At 41.7% G+C, this 25,834-nt stretch overlaps 2 protein-coding genes across 2 annotated transcripts in view; both read right to left on the reverse strand.

Annotated features, from left to right (window-relative positions):
* The window catches only part of LOC137416116 (carnitine O-palmitoyltransferase 2, mitochondrial-like), a 1,201,140-nt gene that overhangs the window by 253,459 nt on the left and 921,847 nt on the right, over positions 1-25,834 (reverse strand). The window lies entirely within an intron of this gene.
* LOC137412769 (carnitine O-palmitoyltransferase 2, mitochondrial-like) lies at positions 3,730-19,748 on the reverse strand. Its single transcript, XM_078770895.1, has 7 exons — positions 19,728-19,748; positions 13,362-13,529; positions 10,990-11,070; positions 4,962-5,068; positions 4,535-4,742; positions 4,134-4,338; positions 3,730-3,786 (listed from the first exon to the last, which is right to left on the reverse strand). Exons 2-7 carry the CDS (start codon positions 13,442-13,444, stop codon positions 3,730-3,732), a joined length of 741 nt encoding a protein of 246 aa, XP_078627021.1. The 5' UTR covers positions 13,445-13,529; positions 19,728-19,748.

Here is a 25,834-nt window from a genome sequence, read left to right on the forward strand (position 1 = left end):
AACTGGCGGCGGAGATGGAACATCACGTGATCGCTCTGAGCGAATCAGCGCGCTGCTCTGCCACCGGTCAGAATCCGTGTATAATATTCCTCGCTGAAAAAAAATCTATGTGAAACATGCTACTATCTATGCTAAATCATGCTAAATCATGCTAAACTAGAACGGGCACTCGGTAGAGCGCATACCTTCGCCGCAGCTACTGTTCTGTACTTGGTAAAAATACGATTTTGACCTTTTCGTGACCTTGACCTTGACCTTTGACCCGATTGCTCCCAAAATCTAATCAAATGTGTCCCGTATAATAACCAATCATCCCACCAAATTTCATGCAATTCGGTTGAATACTTTTTGAGTTATGCGAATAACATACACACACACACACAGACATACAAATAAATACACAGCGATCAAAACATAACCTTCCGCTTTTGCGAAGGTAATCATGCTAAATGCTAATCATGCTAAAATCTATGCTACTTGCTGTGAGTTTATGGCGGTAAGTAACATCACGTGATCGTGTCACGAACATCATTCGTGATCACGTCATCATGTGATCGTGATCGTCATCAATGAGTGCGAATGAGCGAATCAGCGCGCTGGAAATTTTCCTTCCTTACTCATGGCGTAAATAAATATACTGCCGTAAATATGGTACATTATTAAAAAATAAATGTACTACAATATTTTTGAAAAATTTCATTGGTTGCTAGGAGATGGTAGCATGCAAAAACCGTTTGAATATTTGAAATACAGTTTGTTCCAGAGGTAAGTGGTATGGTCTTGCTGGTTGGTGGACACGATATGTGTAAGGGAAATTATTTTGGTGTCCTGTATCTGGTCGTGCTAGTTGGTGAACACGGTAAATTTAAGGGAAATGATTTTCTGTCATTTTCTGTGGTTGCTTCTCCTTCCCCGTATTTTTGTTCATTTTATTGTTTTTTTCCACTCTCTTGAGTTGTGGGCCTTCCTTGAGTGGTATTACATTTATCATCATCATCATTGGAATGTCTGTTGTAAAGATATGGACATCAAGTCCGTATCTTGACGCAGAGAGCATCAAGCACCATCTTTTTATACCAGGCAACGGCAACGGCAACGCACTAACGCAGACCTCGCTCGGCCCCGCCCACAGCGACCTCTCTCGGCCCCGCCCATAGCTGCCTTGCTCGGTCCCGCCCACAGCGACCTCGCTCGGTCCCGCCCACAGCGACCTCGCTCGGTCCGGCCCATAGCTGCCTCGCTCGGTCTCGCCCACAGCGACCTCGCTCGGTCCCGCCCACAGCGACCTCGCCCGGCCCCGCCCACAGCGACCTCGCTCGGTCCCGCCCACAGCGACCTTGCTCGGTCCCTCCCACAGCGGCATCACTCCGCCATACACGGCACTATCTATATATTATTCGTACAATGCCGGGTACTTCTGCTCGCTGAAAAAAAATCTATTTGAAACAAGCTACTATCTATGCTAAATCATGCTAAATCATGCTAAATGCTAAACATGCAGAAGTACCCGGCAAAAACGCAATTGCTTTTCGCTCTGAAATACGTGCGAACGCGTAACTGAGTTAATGGCGGCAACGAACATCATGTGATCGCTCTGAGCGAATCAGCGCGCCGCTCTGCTACCGGTCAGATTCCGGTCATAATATTTCGCGCTGAGATAAAAATATGGTAAAAAAATATTATGAAATAAATATTTAGGTCGGCCATGTTCGTCCCAGGCTTAATGGCCATGTCTGTGCCAAATATCAAGTACGTGAGCCTCTCCGTTTAGGAGTCTACCGGTAACATTACACACACACACACACACACACACACACACACACACACACACACACACACACACACACACAAACTGTGTTTTATATATATAGATAACATTCTTGGGAAAAATGCCATGGGCATAGAAAATGCCCCTTTATATTGTATGTGCCATGTGGCAAAGTATAGAAAAGAATGTACATTCCATAGCTTGTAGAAAATGCCAAACAATAGAAAAGAAGGGACATTGAAGGAATCTTGTGTGCATGCTGGACTGCCCTTCACTCTTGTGTTCTGACGAGGGACCAAGTAATGCTCTCGAAAAGTTTTTTTTTTTTTTTTTTGTATACAGAGTCGAGGCTCGTGAAAGAGCTAACATTTATCAAACAAACAAATCAAACAAACAAGCAAACAAAGTATATAAAAAGGGGAGTGGTCGACAAGATGGGGAGAGAAGGGGAGGAAGCACACAAACACAACATTTGAGAGCAGGGACATCGGGAGATGTTTTTGGAGGGAGAGGGCCTGGGCCCTGGGGGGAGGCAGGATAGGTATAAAACGCAAGGACACCAAGGACTTCCAGGAAAGAAGTCAAAAGTCACCTCAAAAAAGTGGATTTGGGGTGAAATTAGCGGGGGTAGAAAAGATCAAGGTTTTGGATTGGGGAAGATAAGAGATGGTGGTGAACAGCCGTTTTAAAGACCTGGAGGGAGGAGTGGGATTGAAGAGAGTGAGGGAGTTTGTTCCAGAGGCGAGAGTAAAGAGGAATGAAGGAGTGAAGGTGAGCAGAGAGTCTTGATTTTGGCAGTTTAACCATAAGAGGGTTGCAGGCAGATCTTGTGCGACCTGCAGGAATATTTGGGGGACAGAGCCCAGAGAGAGCTGGGGGAGCAAGGCCGGAGAGGAGTCGGTAGAATACGGAAAGACCACCAACCTGCCTGCGGTGATTAAGTGAAACGCCCTCGGAGATAGCGTCATCGCGGGAGATTCCAATGATTCTGAACCCTTTGGTTTCAACAGCGTGAAGACGAGCGAGGTGTGAGGCAGGAGCACCAGCCCAGAGGGGAGAGCAGTATTCCATTGAGCTGCGGATGAAAGCCTTGTATGTGGTGAGGAGCTCAGGTGTGCCAAGGAAGGACTTCGCACGATGGAGGATGCCCAGTCGGCGACTGGCTTTGGAGGCCAGATTTGAAATGTGGTTTTCCCAGGAAAGATCATGGCAGATAGTGAGACCCAAAAGCTTGAGTGACAGAACTTCTTGGAGAGGATTATTCAGAAAGTGGATAGGAGGGTTGTCCAGTCGGTCTTTTCGGAGAGACATCGTAAGAGTGTGAGATTTGTCAGGATTGAAAGACATGTTCCACTTGTTTGCCCAGTCTGTGATTTTGTCCATGATACAAACATACAAAGTTCATACAAAGTTCATACAAAGGGGCGCCTTACATCTGGCAAATAAAATACATTTACTTCATCAGGCAGGTGTATTAATCAAATTGGCACCTCTTGCAATTGTCGCCATGCAATTGTGTGCCTTATCCCGAAGAAAGGAGACTTACCGTCTTTACAAAATTGGTGGCCTATCTCGCTGCTTTGTGCAGATTACAAAAACCTTTCCAAAGTCCTTGTAAACCTCATAAAGCCCCATACCACATATGAGCAAGAGAGAGTTGGGATGAGTAGATAGAAGTTGATCCTTGTTATCAGACAGCAAGATGTAGATGGAGTCATCACTGTTTGGCGGACGGTACAACACACATGAACAAAAGGTGGGAGTGAAGGGGAAGCCGTGGCTTGAGAAAAAAGAAGCCGTAGCTCCCCCCCCCCCCTCCAGATCTGCTTTCATAACAACCCTCTTGAGGAAGTTCAGTTTTTCATACTCCTGGATCTCACTATCAGCCATGATCGGTTTTTTTGAGCAAACCAAATTTCAAAGTTTGCTTCCAAAGCCAGCCGCCGACTGAGCAGCCTCCGTCATGCAAGCTCCTTCCGTGGCACACTTGACCTCTTATCCACCTCCAAGGCCGACATCTGCATCATGATGAAATACAGCTATCCCCTTTGGGATGGTGTCCCTGCCTGCCTTGCTTAGCTTGAAATAGTGGAAACGAATGTCGTCATGATCATTGGAATCTCGAGCGATGAAGCTGAGTCTATGGGCCTGTCACTTTGCCACTGCAGACCAGTTGGTGGTCTCTCTGATATCTAACGCATCCTTTCTGGTATTGCACCCTCTGCCCTTTCTGTGCTTTGTCCCTTTTACATCCCCTTTATAAACCCAAGCCTGAGTGGTGGGGATCTGGCCCACTTTGAACATAATCAGTTGGAAAGAGCACAGGTGTAGTGTGCAAGGTATTAGTGATGGCCATTTCCCTTACCATGATGGTGCTTGCAGGTAGAATGTAGCCCGAATCATCAAGCAGATTGCAGGTGTATATGTATCCTTTATGAAGCACAACAAGATGGCGGGAGCCAAGTATGGTCTGGAGCTCATCTCGTGACTCGTGAGGTATGCGGCTTGTACCGAACAAATGATTCAGTTGGGACATGCACATCAGGAATGATTTTGGACGAGAACCCGACCTGTCAAGGCAATTGTGGTGTGAGCAACTGAAGACGTTTGAAGGACAATATATTTATGTTTTATCATTGTCTAAATTCTAAACTTGTGGAATCATAATTATCATTTTAATGAGAAACAATTTGTGAAAGTTAAATCAATGTCACAGTTTACAAATAACAAAAATCCAAGGCAGCAAGAATATCAAAAAGCACTCACACAAAACCAGTGCCATCTCTGTGAGCCAGGCCACCACTGTCTGCTGGGGTAAGCAGATCAGCCTTGAGAGTGCGATGAAATCGAGCGATCGAGACAACCAGGTTTGTGGCACACACCAGCTGTGAGCCAGGAGTCAATCCCATGTTGATACCATAATTGGTGATGCATAGAGAATCTCTGCGATTCAAGAACGAGTCCTCAATGAAGGCTTCGAGGCGGGCAGGCGATTGTCGTGCGGATTGGAGGGTGCCCAGAGCAAGGTTGGTGGATGGAAGACATGACAATTGCATTGATAATTATCACCATCATGACCTCTGCTGCCATTCCCTCGAATTAAATAATGTCATTAAATGTGTAATAAATCTTTGATTTTATAACTGAGCTCTCAAAGGTTATTTTGTATTGGTAAGCAACAGCAATAACTTACCAGTGGTGTAGCTTGTGTGTTGGTTTTCCTTGTCATAAGCCAAGAGTTCATTCTGCAGCAACAGACCCTCTCCATGTTCAAATGATCTACAGATTTGCTCTGTCTTCCTGTTACACATAATTAGTCATTAACGAGATACACATCAAGATACAGTCATCCAAATCTTACCTTTCCACAATGTGGGTGGACGTGTACATATGTAAACAATTGAAAGCACCAATCTTGGGAAAATGCCAGGGGCATAAAAAGGCCCCTTTATATATCGGTTAAAATACATCTACGTCTTCATGCAGCTGCAGGAATCAAATTGGCGCTCCTTTATATGAACTTTTCTGGAGCATAGCTTGGTTCGTATGAAGAACATAAGGGTAGTCCAGCAGGTACACGACATTTATTTTCGAATGTTCTTTCTTTTCTATCGTTAACTATTCTTTAGTCTTTTGTAATGTAATGAAGCATTTGAAAAGTAGGCCTCGTCTCCCGGACTAACACATATGCTTATACACCTCCCTGTTCCTTCGCTCTCTGCTCTCCTTGCTGTCAATCTCCTATTCTTCTGTTTCTGCTTCTGAACCTGTGCTGGAATCCTTAATCCCCCTGAGGAATCATTCTTGCCCTCATTTCGGGAATTTCCCCAGATGGTTTTCACGGTTTCTTTTTAAAATGTTTAAACTTTCCCCTGAAGTGTTGTATTCTGTTGTATATTATAACACTCTTTTCTTGTTCTTCTTTAAAAGGTTGTTTTCGATTTGCTCACCTAATGTCTTCATTTCAAATAAAAATTCAATCTCTTACAGTTCTTCCTTCCTACATTCCCTAAACTCACCTGCATTCCACCCTTCCTCCAACGTTTTCAAACGGATCTCTGACTTGAAAATCACAAGAAACTCATTTTGCAACAAATGTTCGGTTTCTATTAATTGTACAACACTTTCTAAAATCCAAACTCATTCTTCCCCTCCTAAACTCCCCCCTCACCCATCCCTTTCAAATCTCTCCCCTTGCCCCTCCCCTCCTAAACTCCCCCTTTATGCCTCTCCTAAACTTCCCCCTTGCCTCTCTCCTCCTAAGCTCCCCCCTCACCCTCCGCTCCCAAACTCCCCCCTCACCCCTCCCTTCCTAAACTCCCCCCTCACCCATCCCTTTCAAATCTCTCCCATTGCCGCTCCCCTCCTAAACTCCCCCCTTGCCCCTCCCCTCTTAAACTCCCCCTTTACCCCTCTCCTAAACTCCCCCCTGGCCCCTCTCCTCCTAAGCTCCCCCCTCACCCTCTGCTCCCAAACTCCCGCCTCACCCCTCCCCTCCTAAATTCCCCCCTCAACCCTCAATTTCAAATCTCCCCACCCTCCTTTTTTTCTCCAATTCTCTCCTCTCACCCCTCCTCCTCATAGCGTCCTCCCCACTTCCCCCCCCCCCCTCCAACTCTTACCTCCATCTCCTTCAACCTTCTTCCTTGCTCTTCCCATCCTCAAACAACACCTCACTATGCCTCATCCAATCACCATCAAAGCTTTTGTCCTCCTCATCTTTCCCTTTCTCCTAGCTCTTCTGAAATCTCTGACACACTATCAACAGCTCTCCCTACTTCCTCCTCCTCTTCCTCATCTTACCATACCCCTCCCCTCCCCTGTACTGTATCTAATGCTCCCCCTTCCTCTTCGTTAACGGTATGGACCTCAAACATCCGGGGCCTTCACTCAAACCTGATTGATCTCTCCATACAGGTTGCTGCTGACAAACCAGACTTGATCTGCTCAACAGAAACTTTCCTCCTCAAAGATGTCTCTGATTCCTTAATATATCTCCCTGGTTACTCCCTCCTCTGGTATGATAGACCTGAGCCTCGCCCTGGAGGTGAGGTTGCTATATTTATCAAAAGCTCTCTTCCTCACTCTCCCTGCACTGCCCTCTCTCTACTTCACCCCCAGGAGTACCTCTAGCTACGGCTTCCCCTCTGCTCCCACCTTTTGTTTATATGTGTGTTGTACCCTCTATCAAACAGTGATGACTCCATTTACACATCGCTCTCTGACAACATGGACCAGCTTCTATCCACTCATCTCAACTCTCTCTTCCTCATATGTGGCGACTTCAACTGTCATCATGCCAGCTGGCTGGGCATGGGTACCTCTCGCTCCAGTCATGGCACCTCAGCAAAGGAATTTTGTGACTTATTGGGACTGACACAATCTGTCAATTTCCAGACCCGGATCTCATTCAATGGAGCATCTTCTCTTCTAGACTTGGTTTTGACTGACTTCCCTGCAAATGTCTGCTGTTCTTCTTCTGCTCCAACCGGTTCATCTGATCATTTGCTTGTTAAAGTGGACATCTCTCTGGCCATTTTCAGAGAGCCTCCGCAGCGCTGATGAGTCTGGCATTTCACTCAGGCAGACTGTCACGGTCTTTAAACAGCCATCATTAATCTGGACTAGTCTCCCATCGCTACTGCCTCTGACATAAACTCATCCTGGGAATTCTTCCAAAGTAAATTGCTCTCTCTCTCTCATGAACATATTTATCCCATCTCGTCTTCAGTTGTCATACCCTTCCTCCCGTCCATGGTACATGGAATCATGTGGTGAGGCAGTTGCCCTGAAACAACTTGCCTTCGCTTCATGGAAGGCAACTCCAACTGAAGGCAATCTCTGTTCTTTCAACAAAGCATTTCACAAGTGTGTGTCTACCCTCAGGAGAGCCAGGAAACAATATCTCTCTCATCTCAAGACTGAACTCTCAAACCTGTCTCCCTCTTCCAAATCCTGGTGGCATCTGGTCAAATCTGTTTCAAGTGTTTGTTCCCCCTCCATCCCCTCCCTTACCTCAAATGGCTAAACAGTTGACACCGCACTTGACAAAGCCGAATGCCTCAACTTTGGGTTTGCCTCAAAATCTTGAGTCCCAAACCCATTTCTCTCTGTACCCACCTAAGCCAGTCGAACCCAGCTACTCCTGGACTCTGTGTCCTTCTCTCCTGACATGGTGGAGAAGTTTCTGTCAAACCTCGACTCTGATTCTGCAACTGGACCAGACGGCATCAGCCCTCGGGTCCTAAAACCCTGCGCTGCCGCTCTAGCTCACTTTCTGTTCTATTCACCCTCTCTTTTTCTCAAGGTCATCTGCCATCAGCCTAGAAATCAGCCAGCATTACCGCTTGACACAAAAAGTTGCAAAAACAGATCCCTGCAACTACAAACCAATCAGCCTGTTCCCAATCATCAGCAAAGTCATGGAATCCATCATCGCTTCTGATATTAAATCCTTCCTCTTCTCAAAAGGCTTGATCTCAGATAATCAATTTGGATTCAGACCAGGACATTCTACCCTGGACATGCTGATTCTGCTGTCTCAACAATGGATGGAGGTCCTCAATGCCAAACAGGAAATCAGAGCTGTCTCCCTTCACATACAGTCACGTGAAAAAAGTAAGTACACCCCAAGTAAAAAAAATTCTTTTTCAACATATTTCAACATACAGCTATTTGATCTTCATTTCAACAATATTGACAGATGAAGGTGATATAATATAACAAATATCATGAAACATTTACATTTTGTAGTCCATTGTATAATTTAACGAAACATAAATGTTTTACAGTTGGTATCAGATTCTTGTGGTCAAATGCTGTCTTTGGTTTTCGCCAAACATGTCTTCTGGTACTGTGGTCAAATAGCTCTACCTTTGAATCATCTGTCCAGAGCACATTGTTCCAGAAGTGCTGGTCTTTGCCTCGGCGTTCATTGGCAAACTTTAGTCTTGCCCTGATGTTCTTTCTGGACAGCAAAGGTTTCCTCCTGGCACACCTCCCATGTAGATCAAATTTGTGCAGCCTCTTTCGAATGGTAGACTCGTGCACTTTGACATCAACAATGGCAAGAGTTACCTGTAGGTCCCATGATGACATTCTGGGGTTCTTAGAGACTTCTTTCAGCATCTTGCGGTCTGCTCTCGGGCTGAACTTGCTGGGACGGCCTGGCCTGAACAAGTTGGCAGTTGTTTGGAACTTCTCCCCTTGTAGATGATCTTCCGAACAGTCGAATGATTGATTTCAAATTGTTTGCCGATCTTTTTAAATCCCTTCCCAGACTCGTAGGCATCTATAACCTTCTTTGTGAAGGCCTCAGAGAGCTCTTTTGATATAGGCATGGTGACGCTGCACACTTCAACAACAAAGAGCAAACCAAACTAAATGTCTGAGGTTAAAATAAGACAGGTTCCTCCAAGATCCTCTCTAACGATGTTCTAATCATTTGCACCTGAGCTGGTGCACCTGTTTCTAATTTTAGGTATTTGAAGTAGTGATAAATGTAGGGGTGTACTTACTTTTTCCACATGCGAAATTTGCATTCATGTTTATTTAAATTATACAATGGACTACAAAATGTAAATGTTTCATGATATTTGTTATATTATATCACCTTTATCTATCAATATTGTTGAAATGAAGATCAAATAGCTGTATGTTGAAATATGTTGAAAAAGTCAAAACATTACATGGGGTGTACTTACTTTTTCACGTGACTGTATCTCTTGCCTTCGATATGGTCTGGCACCCCGCGATGCTCACCAAACTCTCCTCGTATGGTTTCCATGGAAACCTCCACACATGTCTGGTGGACTTCCTTTCCTGTCGTAGTCAATGTGTGGCTCTAAATGAAATTCTGTCATCTCCACCTCCAGTCCAGGCTGGCATTTCTCAAGGGAGTGTTCTGGGCTTTGCGCTTTTCTCGGTCTTCTTTATTGATCTCTCCGACTCTCTGGAAAATCCTCTCTATCTCTTTGCTGATGACTCCTCTCTCAGCCGCTCCATCTCTCAACCCTCAGATCGGCAGTCTGCAGCCTCCTCACTCTCTGCAGACCTGGACAATATCACAAACTGGTCAACCAAGTGGAACATGTCTTTCAATCCTGACAAATCTCACACTCTCACCATGTCTCTCCAAAAAGACCGTCTGTTCAACCCTCCCATCAACTTTCTCAACAATGCTCTTGAAGAAATTCTGTCACTCAAGCTTTTGGGTCTCACTATCTGCCATGAGCTTTACTGTGAAAACCACATTTCCAAGCTGGCCTCCAAAGCCAGTTGCCGACTGGGCATCCTCCGTCGTGCGAAGTCTTCTTGGCACTACTGAGCTCCTCACCATATACAAAGCTTTCATCTGCAGATTGATGGAATCCTGCTCTTCTATCTGGGCTGGTGCTCCTGCCTTACACCAAGCTCGGTTTCACGCTGTTGAAACCAAAGCTTTTAGAATCATTGGAATCTCCTGCGATGCAGCTGATTGCAAGGGTCTTTCACTCTCTCGCCACAGGTAGGTTGGTGGTCTTTCTGTCTTCGACCGACTCCTCTCTGGCCTTGCTCACCTTGCTCTGTCTGTGCTCTGTCCCCCAAATATTCCTGTAGGATGCACAACATGTGCCACAACCCTCTTCTGGTGAAACTGCCAAATTCAAGACTCTGTTCACCTTCACTCTTTCATTCCTCTTTTTTTCTGCCTCTGGAACAATCTCCCATGCTCTCTTCAATCTCACTCCTCCCTCCAGGTGTTCCAAACAGCTGTTCACCACCATCTCTTATCTTCCCACATCCAAACCCTTGACCTCTTCTACCCCCACTAATCCACCCCAAATACACCTTTTCAAATTCCGGTTCTTTCCTGTAAGTCCTTGTAGTGCCCATTTGTTTTATACCATGCACCCCGCTCCAGCCCTCTCCCTTCCACAGATCTCCCCATGTCCTTGTTCTTTTCAGTCGTTGTGCTTCCCTTTCTCTCTCCCCCTCTTGTCTCCCACTCTATTTATTATGTTTCATGTGTGTTTTTGTTTCTATTTATGTTTTTGTGTTTTATGTGTTAGCTCTTACATAAGCCTTGACTTTGTGAACAAAAAATAAGTTGTCAGAGGCATGCATGTGATTCTGTGATTGGATGTATGATGCTCAACTATTGGGTGTGGTTTGGTTCTACTTTCAAACAGGCATGGCTTGGACTTGTGTGCCATCTCAAAAATATATAAATATCTACCTACCGATATGCGTCATCATCAAGCAGCGCCCGGTGTGCTTTGAGGTACCGCCGGATGGTATCTTCCAACCTTGGAACAGGTAATCTGCAACACATAACTACACATCATTAACTCTAATTTTCAAGTATCAAATAACTGACCAAATACAGCACTGGAGTATGAGTAGGAACACAAAAAGACCAAGATGGAGTCATCAGGAGGAACCTGGATCGGATTCGGGTTTCATCTTCTCCTCCTCCACCTTTAACCCCATTCCAGGTGCAGCAAGGTGATCCCTACAAAAACTATTTGCAAGATTCACCCCTCCGTAGACAAAAATGAGAAGGAAAGGAAGGAGAGATAAGGGACATAAAAACAAATAAATCATGCCCAGCACACACACACTTACACACACACGCACATAGACACAAACACACACACACACACACACACACACACACACACACACACACACACACACACACACACACACACACACACAGACAAACACACAAACACACACCTTAACCAAACCAAACCAAATCGAAACCTAAACTAACCTCACCAAACCCACCCGAACCTCTTATTATAAACTAGCCGAAAGCACCCGGCGTTGCCCGGGTTCTTTTTGAATGAATTTACAACGATAATTCAGCTTTTGCTTGCGGGCGTAGAAGATTGACTACGATAATTCAGCTCAGCTTTTAATTGCGAAATGGGCCCAGCTGGCCGAAGCAGCCTCGACCGGCCTCACCACCTAGCCTATAACCTTCCCGGGGCCGGTCCCGGCATTTTTAGTTCTTTTTGAATGAATTTACTACTATAATTCAGCTTTTACCCGCAGCCGTAGAAGATTGATTGCTATAGTTCAGCTTTTACTCGCAGCTGTAGAAGATTGACTTCTATAATTCAGCTCAGCTTTTAATTGTGAAATGGGCCCAGCCTGGCCGAAGCGCCCTCGACTGCTATAACCTTCCCGGGGCCCCGTCCGGACATTTTAAATTTATTTTTGAATGAATTTACTACTGTAATTCAGCTTTTACTCGTGGCGATAGAAGATTGACCTCTATAATTCAGCTCAGCTTTTAATTGCGAAATGAGCCCAGCCCGGCCGAGGTGGGCCTCGACCGGCCTCACCACCTAGCCTATAACTTTCCCGGGGCCCGTCCAGACATTTTTTGTTTTAGAGGTTTCCTCCTATCTTTCACCGTTCAGGAGATTAGTGCGCGCAGACAAACAAACAAACAAACAAACAAAAACTTTATTTTATATGTACAGACTTGGCATTTAATATGTAATAATTTTTTTTTCTTGACTTGGGTTTACTTTCTTAACTCAGTTTATCAATCTGGTGAGTTTCTTTTACACTTTGGTGATTTATTTGTTAAAAGAACCATGTCATAAAAGGCCACTCTGTCATAAAGCCCAGATCGGTGGAGTGTTGCAGTGATGGTTGTCCTTCTGGAAGTTTCTCCCATCTCCACACAGGATCTCTGGAGCTCAGCCAGCGTGACCATCGGGTTCTTGGTCACCTCTCTTACCAAGGCCCTTCTCCCCCGATTGCTCAGTTTGTCCGGGCGGCCAGCTCTAGGAAGAGTCCTGGTTGCTCCAAACTTCTTCCATTTAAGAATTATGGAGGCCACTGTGCTTTTGGGAACCTTCAATGCAGCAGAATTTTTTTTGAAGGCTTTCCCAGATCTGTGCCTCGACACTATCCTGTCTCTGAGCTCTGCAGGCAGTTCCTTCGACCTCATGGCTTGGTTTTTGCTCTGATACGCATTGTCAGCTGTGAAACCTTTTCGACAGGTGTGTGCCTTTCCAAATCATGTCCAATCAATTGAATTTACCACAGGTGGACTTCAATCAAGGTGTAGAAATATCTCAAAGATGATCAAGAGAAATGGGAGGCACCTGAGCTAAATTTCAAATGTCATAGCAAAGGGTCTGAATACTTATGTCATGTGATATTTCTTTTTTTTTTTTTAGTAAATTTGCAAAACTTTCTAAAATCCTGTTTTCTCTTTGTCATTATGGGATATAGAGTGTCGATTGATGAGGGGAAAAATGAATTTAAACGATTTCAGCATAAGGCTGCAACATCACAAAATGTGAAAAAGTGAAGGGGTCTGAATACTTTCTGAATGCACTGTGGATAGATGAGAGAGTTTATAACTACAAGTTTCTGGTTACCTGGAACACACACCTCACTTGATAATGACAACCTGTTACAGAGGTCGGGGCAAACATCAGGAAGCAAAAGTTGTTATTCTGCATCTGAGTACAGACAGGTCTTAAATCACAGGAATTGGAAATTTTGAATCTAGTGCACTTTGTTTTCTTACCTGTTCCATCAAAATAGACCTGGAAAAAGCCTCACGTGTCAACAATTTCCCCACCTGGGTAGCTTCTCCTGAAGGTGTGACATTTTCTGGTTTCTCATTGACAATAGATGGTAGCTAGGATCCTCAACTTGAGACATAGTCGACAGGTATCTGCTCCAGGATGGATTGCAGTCGCAGGAAAAATGTTTGTGAATTGTTGCCCGTCGTCCCAATGACCAGTTCCTGGAGCAGAAAGGGAATCGTATCAACTATCAGTGCCTATACCCATTGCTTTACTGACATATTTAATCAAAAGACAGCATGTTGCACTTTACAAACACATTGCATATCTACCCGTGAGTCTCAATGAGAATGCAAAATGATGTAAAACACGTGAAAGAAGGAACTTTTATAACTGAGTTGTTGTTGCTGCTGTCTTCCTGGTTGTGGTTGTTGTTGCTTGTGTGATCCTTCCATGTACGGTTATTTACATTTCTGATGATTTGAAAATTATTACTATATATATTTCTGTTTGTCTGACTGTGAGTAAGACATTTAAAATATATATATTTTGATGATCAGGATCCGGAACTAGATACGAGAATTTATATGTGATTCTTCACCATTGAGAGGGCCAAAAACAAAAATACAGTTGGCGCGATATCTCAAAAGGTTTTGGAAGGATTTGTCTTCGCAGTTCTTTCAGAAAGTATTCACACCCCTTGAAGTTTTTCACATTTTGTTGTGTTTACAGGCTGAATTTAAAATAGATTAAATTGAGAGTTTTGCCACTGATCTACCAATACCCCATAATGCAGAGGAATTTTTTATTAGAAATTTTTACAAAGTAATTTACTTCTAAACTAATTTACATAAGTATTCAGCTCCCCTGAGTCAATACTTCGTAGAAGTGCCTTTGCCAGTGATTAGAGCTTCGACTCCTCTTGGGTATGTCTGCATCATCTTTTCACATGTTGAGTTGGGGAGTTTCTCCCATTCGACCTTGCAGATTTGCCCAGACTCTGTCAAGTTGGATGGGGAGCGTTGATGAACAGCAATCTTCAAGTCTTTCCACAGATTCTCAATTAGATTCATGTCTGGGCTATGGCTGGGCCATTCAAGGACTTTCACATTCTTGTTCGAAAGCCATTCCAGTGTTGTTTTAGCTGTGTGCTTGGGGTAAATGTCCTGTTGGAACGTAAACTTCGCTGCAGTCCAAGGTCTTTTGCACTCTGAAGCAGGTTCACCTCAATAATTTCCTTGTTTTTGCCTCCATTCATTGTATCCCTCCATCCTTGCAAGTTTCCCAATCTCTGCCACTGAGAAACATCCCCATAACATGATGCTGCCAGCACCATGCTTCACAGAAGGGATGGTGTTAGTTGGGTGATGAGCTGTGCTTGCTTTATCTCCAGACAATTGTCGCCTTATCAGACCACAGAATGTTTTGCCTTATGCTCTCAGAGTTTTTCACGTGCCTTTTTGCAAACTCCAGGTGTGCTGTCATGTGCCTTTCTCAGGAGTGGCTTCTGTCTGGCCACCCTCCCATAAAGCCTAGATTTGTGATGTGCTGCAGAGACTGTTGTCCTTCCTTCAGGTTCTCCCATCTCAAACAAGGGACTCTAGTTCTGTCAGTGTTCGTTGAGTTCTTGGTCACCTTCCTGACCAAATTCCTTCTTGCCCGGTTGCTCAGTTTGGTTGGACGGCCAACTCTAGGAAGAGTCTTAGTTCCATATCTTGTTAGTTCCATATCACTGGTCAAGAGCCAAATTGGTTCTGACTAATTTGGTGCCCACGAATCCGAATCTGACCTTAAAATTTCGCTATCACGTAACCTTGACGTAGTACATCATAAGTGTGGAAAAAATCTTTAGAGAATGTGAATTTCTTGATTAAGTCTCAATAAGTCTATTTATTGTCACAAAAAATAATATGAACTTAAAGTTTTTATTTGCATCACATAAAAAAATGTAAATCTCCAAAAATAATATGAACTTTATAAAATATCACAAAAAATAATATGAACTTAAAGTTTTTATTGACATCACATAAAAAAATGTAAATCTCCAAAAATAATATGAACTTTATAAAATATCACAAAAAATAATATGAACTTAAAGTTTTTATTGACATCACATAAGAAAATGTGAATCTCCAAAAATAATATGAACTTAAAGTTTATATTTACATCACATTAAAAGTGCTTCTGAACTTTACTTTTGCGTTTGTCGGAGCAATCACTTTCACGCTGTAAAGTCCAACAGTAGTCGCCCATCATGTTTGGATTGAATCGGCCTTGATATCGAGTCTCGATGATGGCAATTTCCTGGTGAAACCTTTCTCCATGTTCATCACTGACATCGCCAAGATTTTGTGGAAAGAAGTCCAGTTGAGAATCGAAGAAATCTTGAGTGACATTCGAGCACCGAGCACCTGATAACTCTTCAACATCTTGTCCACAAGCTCTTCATAATTTGGTGCTCCAAAATTTCCAAGGTAATTGTTAGCAAGAGCCACAAAGCTATCCCAAGCAACGCTTTCCAGCTCAGGTGGTCTCGTTACAAAATCCTGATTAGTGGGTACAAGACGAATTTCGGCTGTCGCTGATATTCCTATGGTATACTGGTTCTCAAAAACTGGATGTGCTCGTGAAAATTGGATATCATAATCGAATTCTACAGGTTCATGTTGGTTAGAATCACCTCAAAATATACTAGAACCATAACACTTTTACAATTTTGTTGACCGGTGTATTCTTTCCATTTCTTAATGATGGAGCTCAATGTGCTCTTGGGAACTTTCATCACTAGAAATTGTTTTATACCCTGCCCCAGATCTATGCCTTCTCACAATTCTATCTCGAAGTTATGTGGACAGTTCCTTGTACTTCATGGTGGAGGTTCTGCTCTGACATGCACTGTCAGCTGTGGGACCTCATATAGAAAGGTGTGTTTATTTCCAAATAATGTCCAATCAATTGAATTGGCCACAGGTGGTCTCCAATCAAGGTGTAGAGGCATCCCAATGATGATCAAAGAAAATTGGATGCACGTGAGCTCAATTTGGAGTGTTGAAGCAAAGGGGTTGAAGACCCTATTGACTCAAGGCATTCCACTTTGACGTAAAGTGGTATTATGTGTAGATCATAAAAATATCTCAATGCATCCATTTTAAATTCCGGCTGTAACACAACAAAATGTGAAAAAGTCATGGGATTTGGTTTGAATACTTTCTGGAAGCACTGCACATCAGTATGAAGTTGAGAGGGAATATTGGTTTGTAGGCCATAGTCTATGGATGTTAAACATCCTATGTTGACTTCCTGAAAAGCGGACAAGTTATCACCATCACCCTGGCCAAATTAAAAATTCCTTTCACTTTCATTCAATGTCAGGCCTGGCTGCTGGTTCCTGAACGATCTGAGTTAAATGTTTCCCCTGGTGACCTCACAAAAAGGTAGGAATAATTTGGGCCGTTAAAAGTGCTATTAGATCATTGCAAACATAAAGATGTTTACAGATGCAATTGACTTACCATTTGTGGCTGCAGAGAAGCATCATTGAATAAATAAGTGAATTACATCAATAAATATGAGTTCCCTTTCAAGGAACCATGGTGATTGATTCATCAATGTGTGGGCTGTCCAAGTGGGAATCCCATCTACCGGTATTAGTTGGTGGACGTTAAATATCCCACGGTGTCCTTCGCGAAGAGTAAATGAGCTACGAGGAACTTTAACACAAGAGGAGGCCATTAGGCCCATCAAATGTTATACTTTATAGTACCTATCATGAAAAGAAGAAATCTCCTGTGCTAAAAGCAAATATGCTGTCACGGATGGTTAAGTCAACCCCAGAAACAAGCACAGTATACAGCAAGGGTTTGTGATCACAAGATAACCCAGTTTCCGCATATTATAGAAACAGTAATGAAGATCAAGAAGTGAAATGAGTTCAAATAATTATCAATAAACTCACATCATTTTCTTGAAAGTCCCAAAGTAAAAGGAATTTCTTGACATTTCAATTTTCTATCAGCTGCAAACAAATTCCCTCTTGCACGTCTTGCTTTCAGAATATATGATTCAGAAGAAAATCTGAAAGTACAAAATACAGTTACAATCTGTCCAACCTCTGAGCTGCGGCTTGTTTGGAGTTTGGGGCCCGCCTTTAATATGGCCCAGAAAGCCTTGGGGTTTTCGACGCTCTCTCATGCATTCTCACGTTTGACTGGGAAGACGGTCTGGATCCACCCCTGGTTCTCATTGCCTGTGTTGACCTTCCCATACACACTGACACTAAAACTTTGTTTGTTACCCTTTCCAGAAGAGAGGGTATTGCACTTGACTCCGTTTGTCTGTCTGTTTGTTTATCCGTTTGTCCAAACAGAATAAATATGATTTTTTTCCTGCAACCATTGGTCTTATTTACAGGAAAATTTCAACATGTGTGCACCACCTCCTGTGGAATTTTTTAATGATAATTATGGCGTCGTATGTCACGTGGTACGGGCACCATCTTGGAAAAACCGAAAAACTTTGCACCTCTACATCTCTGAAAGTGCTGCATCGAACAAATTCAGACATGGATCATTTTGAAGAACTCTCCACAGGGAAAAAAACATGTTAATGGTGATGTGATAGGTGGCCCTAACCCTGACAACCCTAACCCTAACCCTCCATTATGACGTCATAATTCGACAAGAACAAAAACTTCATCGGATCAAGATGAAATTTCTTGAGCATCATCTAGGGATAATTTGTTGGAGAAAAAACAAACACTGATGGTGTCAACGGTCACGTGGTTCGGCCACCATATTTGTTTTAACACAAAAGGCTAAAAAACCACTAAAACACATCCTGGCGAGGGTTTGCAATCTCTGATTGCTCTTCCTTGTTGTTATTCAGTTGGTGGGTCAAAATCTGCACTTGGCATTGGGCCAAAATCTCAGAGAGGCTTTAAAATGATTTTCGATGCAGTTTTTTTAGGCAAACTGTAAATCGATTTTTTATTCATAATTCGAGTACATAGATTCCAAAATTCCAATGTTACCGCATATTGGGTTGCACATGAATTTTCTATGACATCATCAAATTTGCATATAAAAAAATTACCTGCCAAAGTCGATCTTAACCATTTTGGAATTAAATAAAACACTTACACTTCTTCGTGAAGCTTCCTCTTTTCTCAGGAAACTGTGGCTTTAGTTCAGTCATTTCACAATGAAAGAAGATCCATTGTATCGGCAGATCCAACACATGGCCTCCTCCACCTCTGGGCACTATGCTTTCCCCAAAACATTGAACAGAGCCACTGGTCTCTTTTATTGGCCCTACATTTCAGCTGATGTCCCAGACTATTGCCAGCAGTGTCCAGCCTACCAGTCATGGTGATCTCCTGTGCTGCGGTATTGGTATATTAGTGCTCAATATACCAATTTGGCCATTTCAAATAATTGCTGCTGACACCAGAACCTTCCACATCCACAAAAGGCAATCACGATGTGTTAGTGCTAATGGACCTCCACACAAAATTTGTTAATCTGTACCCATTATGAGGCCAAACTGCTGGTTCTGTGGCTCAATGTATTTCTGAATGCCACACAGCTCAGCAAGGAGTCCTGCTTTACCTTCAGATCAGGACAAACAGTTTTAATCCGACTTAGTAAAGGACCTTTGCAAATTATTGGAAATGCGAAAGCTCCGCACCTCATCATATCACAGTCAGAGTAATGGAGCAGTGGAATGCTACAATCATACCCTGGAAGATGAACGTGCCATGTCCTTAATTTGACAGAGATATTGAGTGGGATGAACATCTCCATCAGAGTGAAATGGTCTACAACACCACAATCATTCCAGCACTGGCGTTTACTCCTTTCTGCCTGGCACATGGGCATGAAGCACAGTTACCCCTTCGTCATCTTTCCCAAGACAACCAACCCATTCTTTTTCACACCACTGGGCACCAGCAGCATCTGCTGTCTCTCCCAAACACAACAAGCTTTTGATAAGGTTGCTAGATCAAGTAACTGAGGAACAAGTCAGCAGAGGATTTATAATGATAGGCATCTAAAATATCCACTTTATCATCCAAGGGATTGATTGGTGCTTGTGGATGACCCAGCCCACTACCATCATAAACTTGCAACATGGAGGATCGGTCCCGACAATATGCTTCGGCCTCTTTCTGTGTCCGAGGAGCACCCAAAAGTGAACTTTGAAATTTAGGAACTTTCATACCCATAGACCGAGGCAAGAATCTTTCACTGCAACTGCTTGAAACCTTACATCACCAACACAACAACTTCATCCATTCTGCATCCTGGTCCTCAGCCTTCAGTGCATGACCACACCACCATTGACTGCTTTACCTGGTTTTCTACCTCCTCCCATAGCACATCCACCATTTCAGGTGCAGCAATGGGAACCCACTTCCTTACCTGCAGAGCACCAGGCACAACCTTTACCATCAATCTCGCTGCAGCATCTGTCTGGTGAGCAACTTGTTGTAAGAAGTGTGGCAGAATAACTAGTCCCTCCTACACAACAAAAGTGTTTACCTCGACATATGAGATACGTTTGGTTAACCTAATTACCTTTCTTCTTTTCTGTTGTTGAGTCATAATGGCATAACCTAATTACATTTATTTTCTGTTGTTGTTGAGTAATGCTGTTGTTTCTTGCATAACCTAATTACCTTTCTTCTTTTCTGTTGTTGAGTCATAATGGCATTACCTAATTACATTTATTTTCTGTTGTTGTTGAGTAATGCTGTTGTTTGTTGCATAACCTAATTACCTTTCTTCTTTTCTGTTGTTGAGTCATAATGGCATAACCTAATTACATTTATTTTCTGTTGTTGTTGAGTAATGCTGTTGTTTCTTGCATAACCTAATTACCTTTCTTCTTTTCTGTTATTGAGTCATAATGGCATAACCTAATTACATTTATTTTCTGTTGAGTCATAATGGCATAACCTAATTACATTTATTTTCTGTTGAGTCATAATGGCATAACCTAATTACATTTATTTTCTGTTGTTGTTGAGTAATGCTGTTGTTTCTTGCATAACCTAATTACCTTTCTTCTTTTCTGTTGTTGTTGAATAATGCTATTGTGTTTGCCATGCTCGGTAGGTGTAACAAATTTGAAAAAGATGAAGTTGATTTTTTATTTCATTTTCCCAAAGAATGATGTCTGATGTTTCGTGCACAGTATTTTATTAAGTTGTCCACCAGATGATCCTAATTTGCATAAATCTGCACAAACATTATTTTAAAATAATAAAATGACAATTTCCCCTCACATATTGTTGCGGTTTTGAGTCTGTCAAGTGAGAGTAATAAAGGTTAAAGTCTGTCCCCCATCGTTAGTCACACAAGCAACATGTAGCCTCGCAATAGTATAGTTATGCCTTAGTATTTGTGAGCTTAGTTCCCTTCCAGTGTTAACTCTGCGTTGGGTAGGAGCCAGGGAGATAGGCCCTACTGCCACCGATCATCCTATGTCCGTAGCCTCAATCCAGTTTGTTAACGTTGGTTCATATTGGGCAAGTTAACACGAGGGAGGCAGAGGAGGATCGGGGCGGAGTCGAGGCAGAGTGGCAGGAGCGATGACGGTAAGCATGAGCCGCCAATCAGAGCTCAGAGGCGGTGGTGTCAGAGGGCGTGGTGAGAAGAGTCTGGTGAGTTCCAGAAGGTTTGGGGGGCGTAGCGATAAAACCCACTGCGCAAAGCCCTCGAAAGGACTTGCAGAGGAGGACTTGCATCAGAGGGCTAATAGGACTTGACTTGCGGCGAGAGAGAGAGACAAGAGGACTGCTGCCTGTTGAACTTGATCATTGCACAAGAACGCGCGTGCTAACCAACGCCAAGTGTATTGAAGGAGAAGAGTTGGCCGCTACATATACGCAGGTGCAGCCAGGCGCGTTTTTAACGAAATAGCGCATTCTCAGCCGCGTGAGTGAACGAGGCTGAGTAACCGTCAGCCGTGCTAAAGTCCGCCCTCTACCGTTTCACCCCGATCATCCCTTTGTTCGAGAGACGCGCTACGAGTCCCTGCCTTCGCCTGCAACCATCTTCGCGGGACGTGCCGGCGACCGTGGAGAGCTGGACGAGGACCATCCCTGGATGCGTTGGGGAACACCTGCCCATCTGCAATCCCCTGTGTGAGTGTGAGTGAGATGGGCTCTTTGTCTCAGGGATATGTTAAGACCGTTTAAGGATTACTCTGTGTCTCTTCATCCTTGAACTGTATATATGTGTGGCAATAATTAAACCCTTGTTCTTTCTTTCTGATTCGATCGTTCCTGTGGTTTCCTCCATTGACTAAGCGTGGCACGAATAAGATCGCTCCAATCGGGTTCCACTAGTTAAGACTGCGCGGACCACGTGTATGCAATCCGCTCGGTGTACTACCATCACACGTGGTTCGTGCGTGGCTTGTTTCCTCGCTCCCAGGGCAGCGCGGGTACCTAGGTACGAGCGAGAAAGTAGTCCCGAAACCCTACTCCGCATGTGTCCGGGAGGGACGTAATAAGTCTCGGTTCCACCAGGCCAGTAAAGACAAGGGGATTAATACCCCCTTGATAAGGAGAAGAAGGCCGGCGTAGAGAACCATAACAATATTTTACTTTCTGTACATTAAACTTTATCGTTGTGTTTGAATATTTCAATGTTATGACATAAGTAGTGTATATATGTTGCTTCTGGGACACTCTCATTTTCCCATTGACTTACATGTTAATTTTTCCCCTCCCTCATTGCCCCTAAACACCTCTATTTCTCTCACCCTGTTCTTTACGAACCTTCTAACCTTTTGACATGTTATCCTTATTCATTAGACCACTTAAACAATGGTCCTTCTGTGTGAACCTGTGATCCTTCTGACCTTATGGACCTTTTAACCTTTTACTCTTAATATCATCTGGTGAATCATCTTTGACCCACTCAAACAACGACCCTACAAATATTTGTTTATGTGTGGGAAATAATTTAATTCTCCTACAACTCTCCTCACCGTCTAATACATTAACAAAAAATATGTTTGAGTTTGGTTCTTTATTAAGATATTTTAACTGAGCTAAGATAAAATGGTAAACCTCCCTCAATGTTCTTGTTTGAGCGCCTCCAGTGCCACATACCATTTTAAAATTAAAGTATATATTTTCCTGACAACCATCAAAGTTTTCCGTCCACTCAAAAATATTTCCATCTTTTTTACCCAATTCACCGGTATTTAAATTAATTCTCTTATTTGTTTTGTAAATTGTTTTACCAGTTGTCTTTTCAATTATACCTATTTGATATTTTTCACATTCGTTATGTTTACCATTTATATACCAAGGTTGATTACACCTCCACTCTTTAGTCTGGTTGGTACTTGGTTCTATCATTTATATAATAGTAAAAAGGCGGCGGTAGCCAGTTAAAATCCCTAACCCCCTTTTTAACTTATCACTTATATACTTATATAACCATAAGGGAGACTATCAATTCCATTTTCTAAAATAAACCTCTTATCATCAAAAGCCCCCAATGCTTTCTTATTCATCTCTTCTGAATATAATTTATGTTTATAACTTCTTATTCCATTAATCTTTCTAAACTCTTCTTTCTTTGTTGTTAAACAGTTATAATAATCCTTAAAGTTTATTGTTTCTTTAATAACATTTTTCTTTACACCTTTTAACTTCTTATCAGTCTTTTCGACGTTATTCACAATGTATTTATAAGCATAAGCCTTAGACCTCAATCCCACAAATTCACTCATAACATTTCCTCCTAATTCATCCTTGAACTTTCCAATCACCTTTTTATTTTTAGAAGAGAACAACTCACTCTCTGGACTGTAATTACTCGTGTCATAGATATTAATGTCTCTTTTCATGTCTGAATAAACATCGTTGGTATTAATTTTCAAAATAAAACTATCTGTATCCATATAAAGTAGATTAACATCATTTTGATATTTCTTCCTCAAGTTATTATAAAAGTAATCATACATTAATGACTTTGATAAATCAAGAATTGTTGTTCCAATATAAATAGGTTTGTTCATTTCAATACTCTCTTTAATCAAATGGATCGCACAAAAGTTCTCAGTAAAGACCTCAGCTCGAGTAAAACTCGGTCTATTAATTAATTTTGATGCTTGTTCCCAAGATGTTGATAGTCTGATATTTTGTCTTTTCCTCACATTCTCCATAGTCTTACCAAAGACCGCATTATTCATCAATTTATAAAAGTCTTTCTCAAAATCTGTTTTTGACTCTGTTCTTCTTTGTGTATTAAAATCAATGTACCCCTTTAACCAATGACTTTGATTGAACTTTAGAACCCTATGGATCTTCTCTACTCTTAGACCTTTTGATAAATATTGTCGCAAATTTCTTTGGTGTAGAACATAATTTTTCTTGTTATATAATGTAGTAAGTAATTTTTCTGTTGATTCACCTATATCAAACGATCGTTGATAATCACTCAACCATTCTTTCTTTGGACTTTCTTTCTCACAAGCAAATGGGAGATCTTTGTGTAGGTTATGGAGTTCCTCTGGATATTTTAAATCAATTTCAAAATAATAACCAACTTTTTCTTCATCCAATTCTTTTTGTGTAGAGATACATACATCTTGTAAAACGTTTTTGTAGTCTTTTTCCTTTACCCATCTAAGTTTTCCATAAGGAAGAGCCTGAGACATTGCCCAGCCATACAGGTTGTTCGCGTCATAGTACATCAAGTAAGAACTCTCTTTCGTTGGATCATAATTTGGAAGATATTTGTTATTTGCTTTTGCGTATCTACTCGAGCAGACTTGTGAAATTCCACCTCTTTTTGCCTTTTCAATCATCAAAAGCATATCAACATCGGTTATCAAATCCAAATCTTGTTTTGTCATTTTCAACATCGCACTCCAGGCCAATCCAGGTGCTGTGTAGTAGTGAGCAGGATCCAATCCATATCCAGTGCGACAAACAGATCTAAAGGCTTCAAATACATCGGCCAACAAAAGCACATCAGTTTTGAGGTACAAATCGTGATACTCACCAAGATTCTTAATGTTATATTTTTTCCAAACATTTTGTGCGTGTACATAATCTTTATCAGATATATGACTATTATTTAATTTGTTATAGAAATTTTCTTTTAAAGGAAGTTGTGTTTCATTGAATCTCTCAAATGAGTCCATATAGTCATAGGGGTAAATTCCCTTTTGTGTTAGAAAATCTTTATCTAAAAAATACTCTGAAAGACATGGAAACTCTTTTAGATTTTGAACCAAGTTAGCCAATGGACTTGCCATGAATTTAAATGTATCAAGAAATCTGATATGAGTAATAGGAGATGTGTGAATTGTTTTTGTGAATGAAATGTATTTCTGATCCGTGTTTGGAATTGCTGAGATACTTCCAGAAGTCTTTGAGAGTTCCTTGATAAATAGATGTGTATCATAATGAGCGTTGTTATGAAGAAAGACAGGAATGAAAGAGGGGAGTTGATAATTAATATTACAACTTTGATGAGCCGGACCTCTATATTTACCAGTGAGATGACAATGGTCTCTAACCTTTAGACCTTTACCAATTTTCTCCTCACAAATATGACAGACATTGTTTTTTATAAATTCCCTTTTTTCTTTACTTGTTAAGGACATTGGTTTATTGGTTTCTCTCATTATCTTGGTTAATCGAACACAGTCTTTTTCTAGTCGTTTCACAAACTCCTCTGGGGTATTTGAGCCTCTATACATCTCTAACTTGTTATATTTATCACCAACGGATGATTTGATATAATAACAAAAACCACAAGGAGTATGTTTTTGATATTTATTTGTGTATGATTCTTTTGGATCTGGAGAAGCAGTATCAATTTTTTCTAAAATACTTTCAAAATCAGCATATATAACAAATGGATGTTTTATTGTTTTCTTTTCATCTTTGAATGTGATCTTTGAGTCTTTTTTAGGCATGTTGATTACCGTTGATTTATGTTCACCACAATAATTTGAATGTTTATCTAATCTTTCTTGTGTATGGAAGAAGTTAAGACAACGCATACAAATATATATTTTATTTGTTCTTTTACATACTTGTGGTTTTATTAATTTTGTAATATCTTTGATGTATGTATAATGTGAATTTTCGTCTGAATTAAAATATAGAAGATTAATATGAGTTTGTTTACAACTGTCAGAAAGCTTTAAAACCTGAATGTTGTTTGTTTCGGTTAGACCATAAACATTAACTGATAAATTATTCAACTTTTCAAATTTAGGAATATCATTTAAAGTCATCGGAAACTTTAGATCTTTCGTATTTAATGTATTCTCATATTTTTTATAATGAGATACTCTTTCATCATGAAAATGTGGAGGATGTAAGTGTGCTAGAATAGACCAGAGAAAACATTTATTGTCTTTATTTTTGATATTGATAACTGCTTTTCTATTTTTGATAACACTGGGTAAATCAATGTAAGAAGAAGCTTTTAGAGGATCTGATTTAAGAATATGAATGTCTATGTAAATAATTTTTCCTATATTGAAT

Source organism: Myxine glutinosa, chromosome 1, assembly GCF_964187855.1.
Source record: "Myxine glutinosa chromosome 1, kmMyxGlut1.1, whole genome shotgun sequence".
NCBI classification, from domain to species: domain Eukaryota; kingdom Metazoa; phylum Chordata; class Myxini; order Myxiniformes; family Myxinidae; genus Myxine; species Myxine glutinosa.

Coding starts and splice junctions, on each gene's coding strand:
- LOC137412769 (XM_078770895.1), bottom strand. CDS start 13,444: ATGTCTCAAGTTGAGGATCCTAGCTACCATCTATTGTCAATGAGAAAC. Junction 4,339..4,534: donor AGAGATGGCACTGGTTTTGT/GTGAGTGCTTTT, acceptor TTGCCTTGACAG/GTCGGGTTCTCGTCCAAAAT. Junction 3,787..4,133: donor TACCTGCAAGCACCATCATG/GTAAGGGAAATG, acceptor ATCATGATGCAG/ATGTCGGCCTTGGAGGTGGA.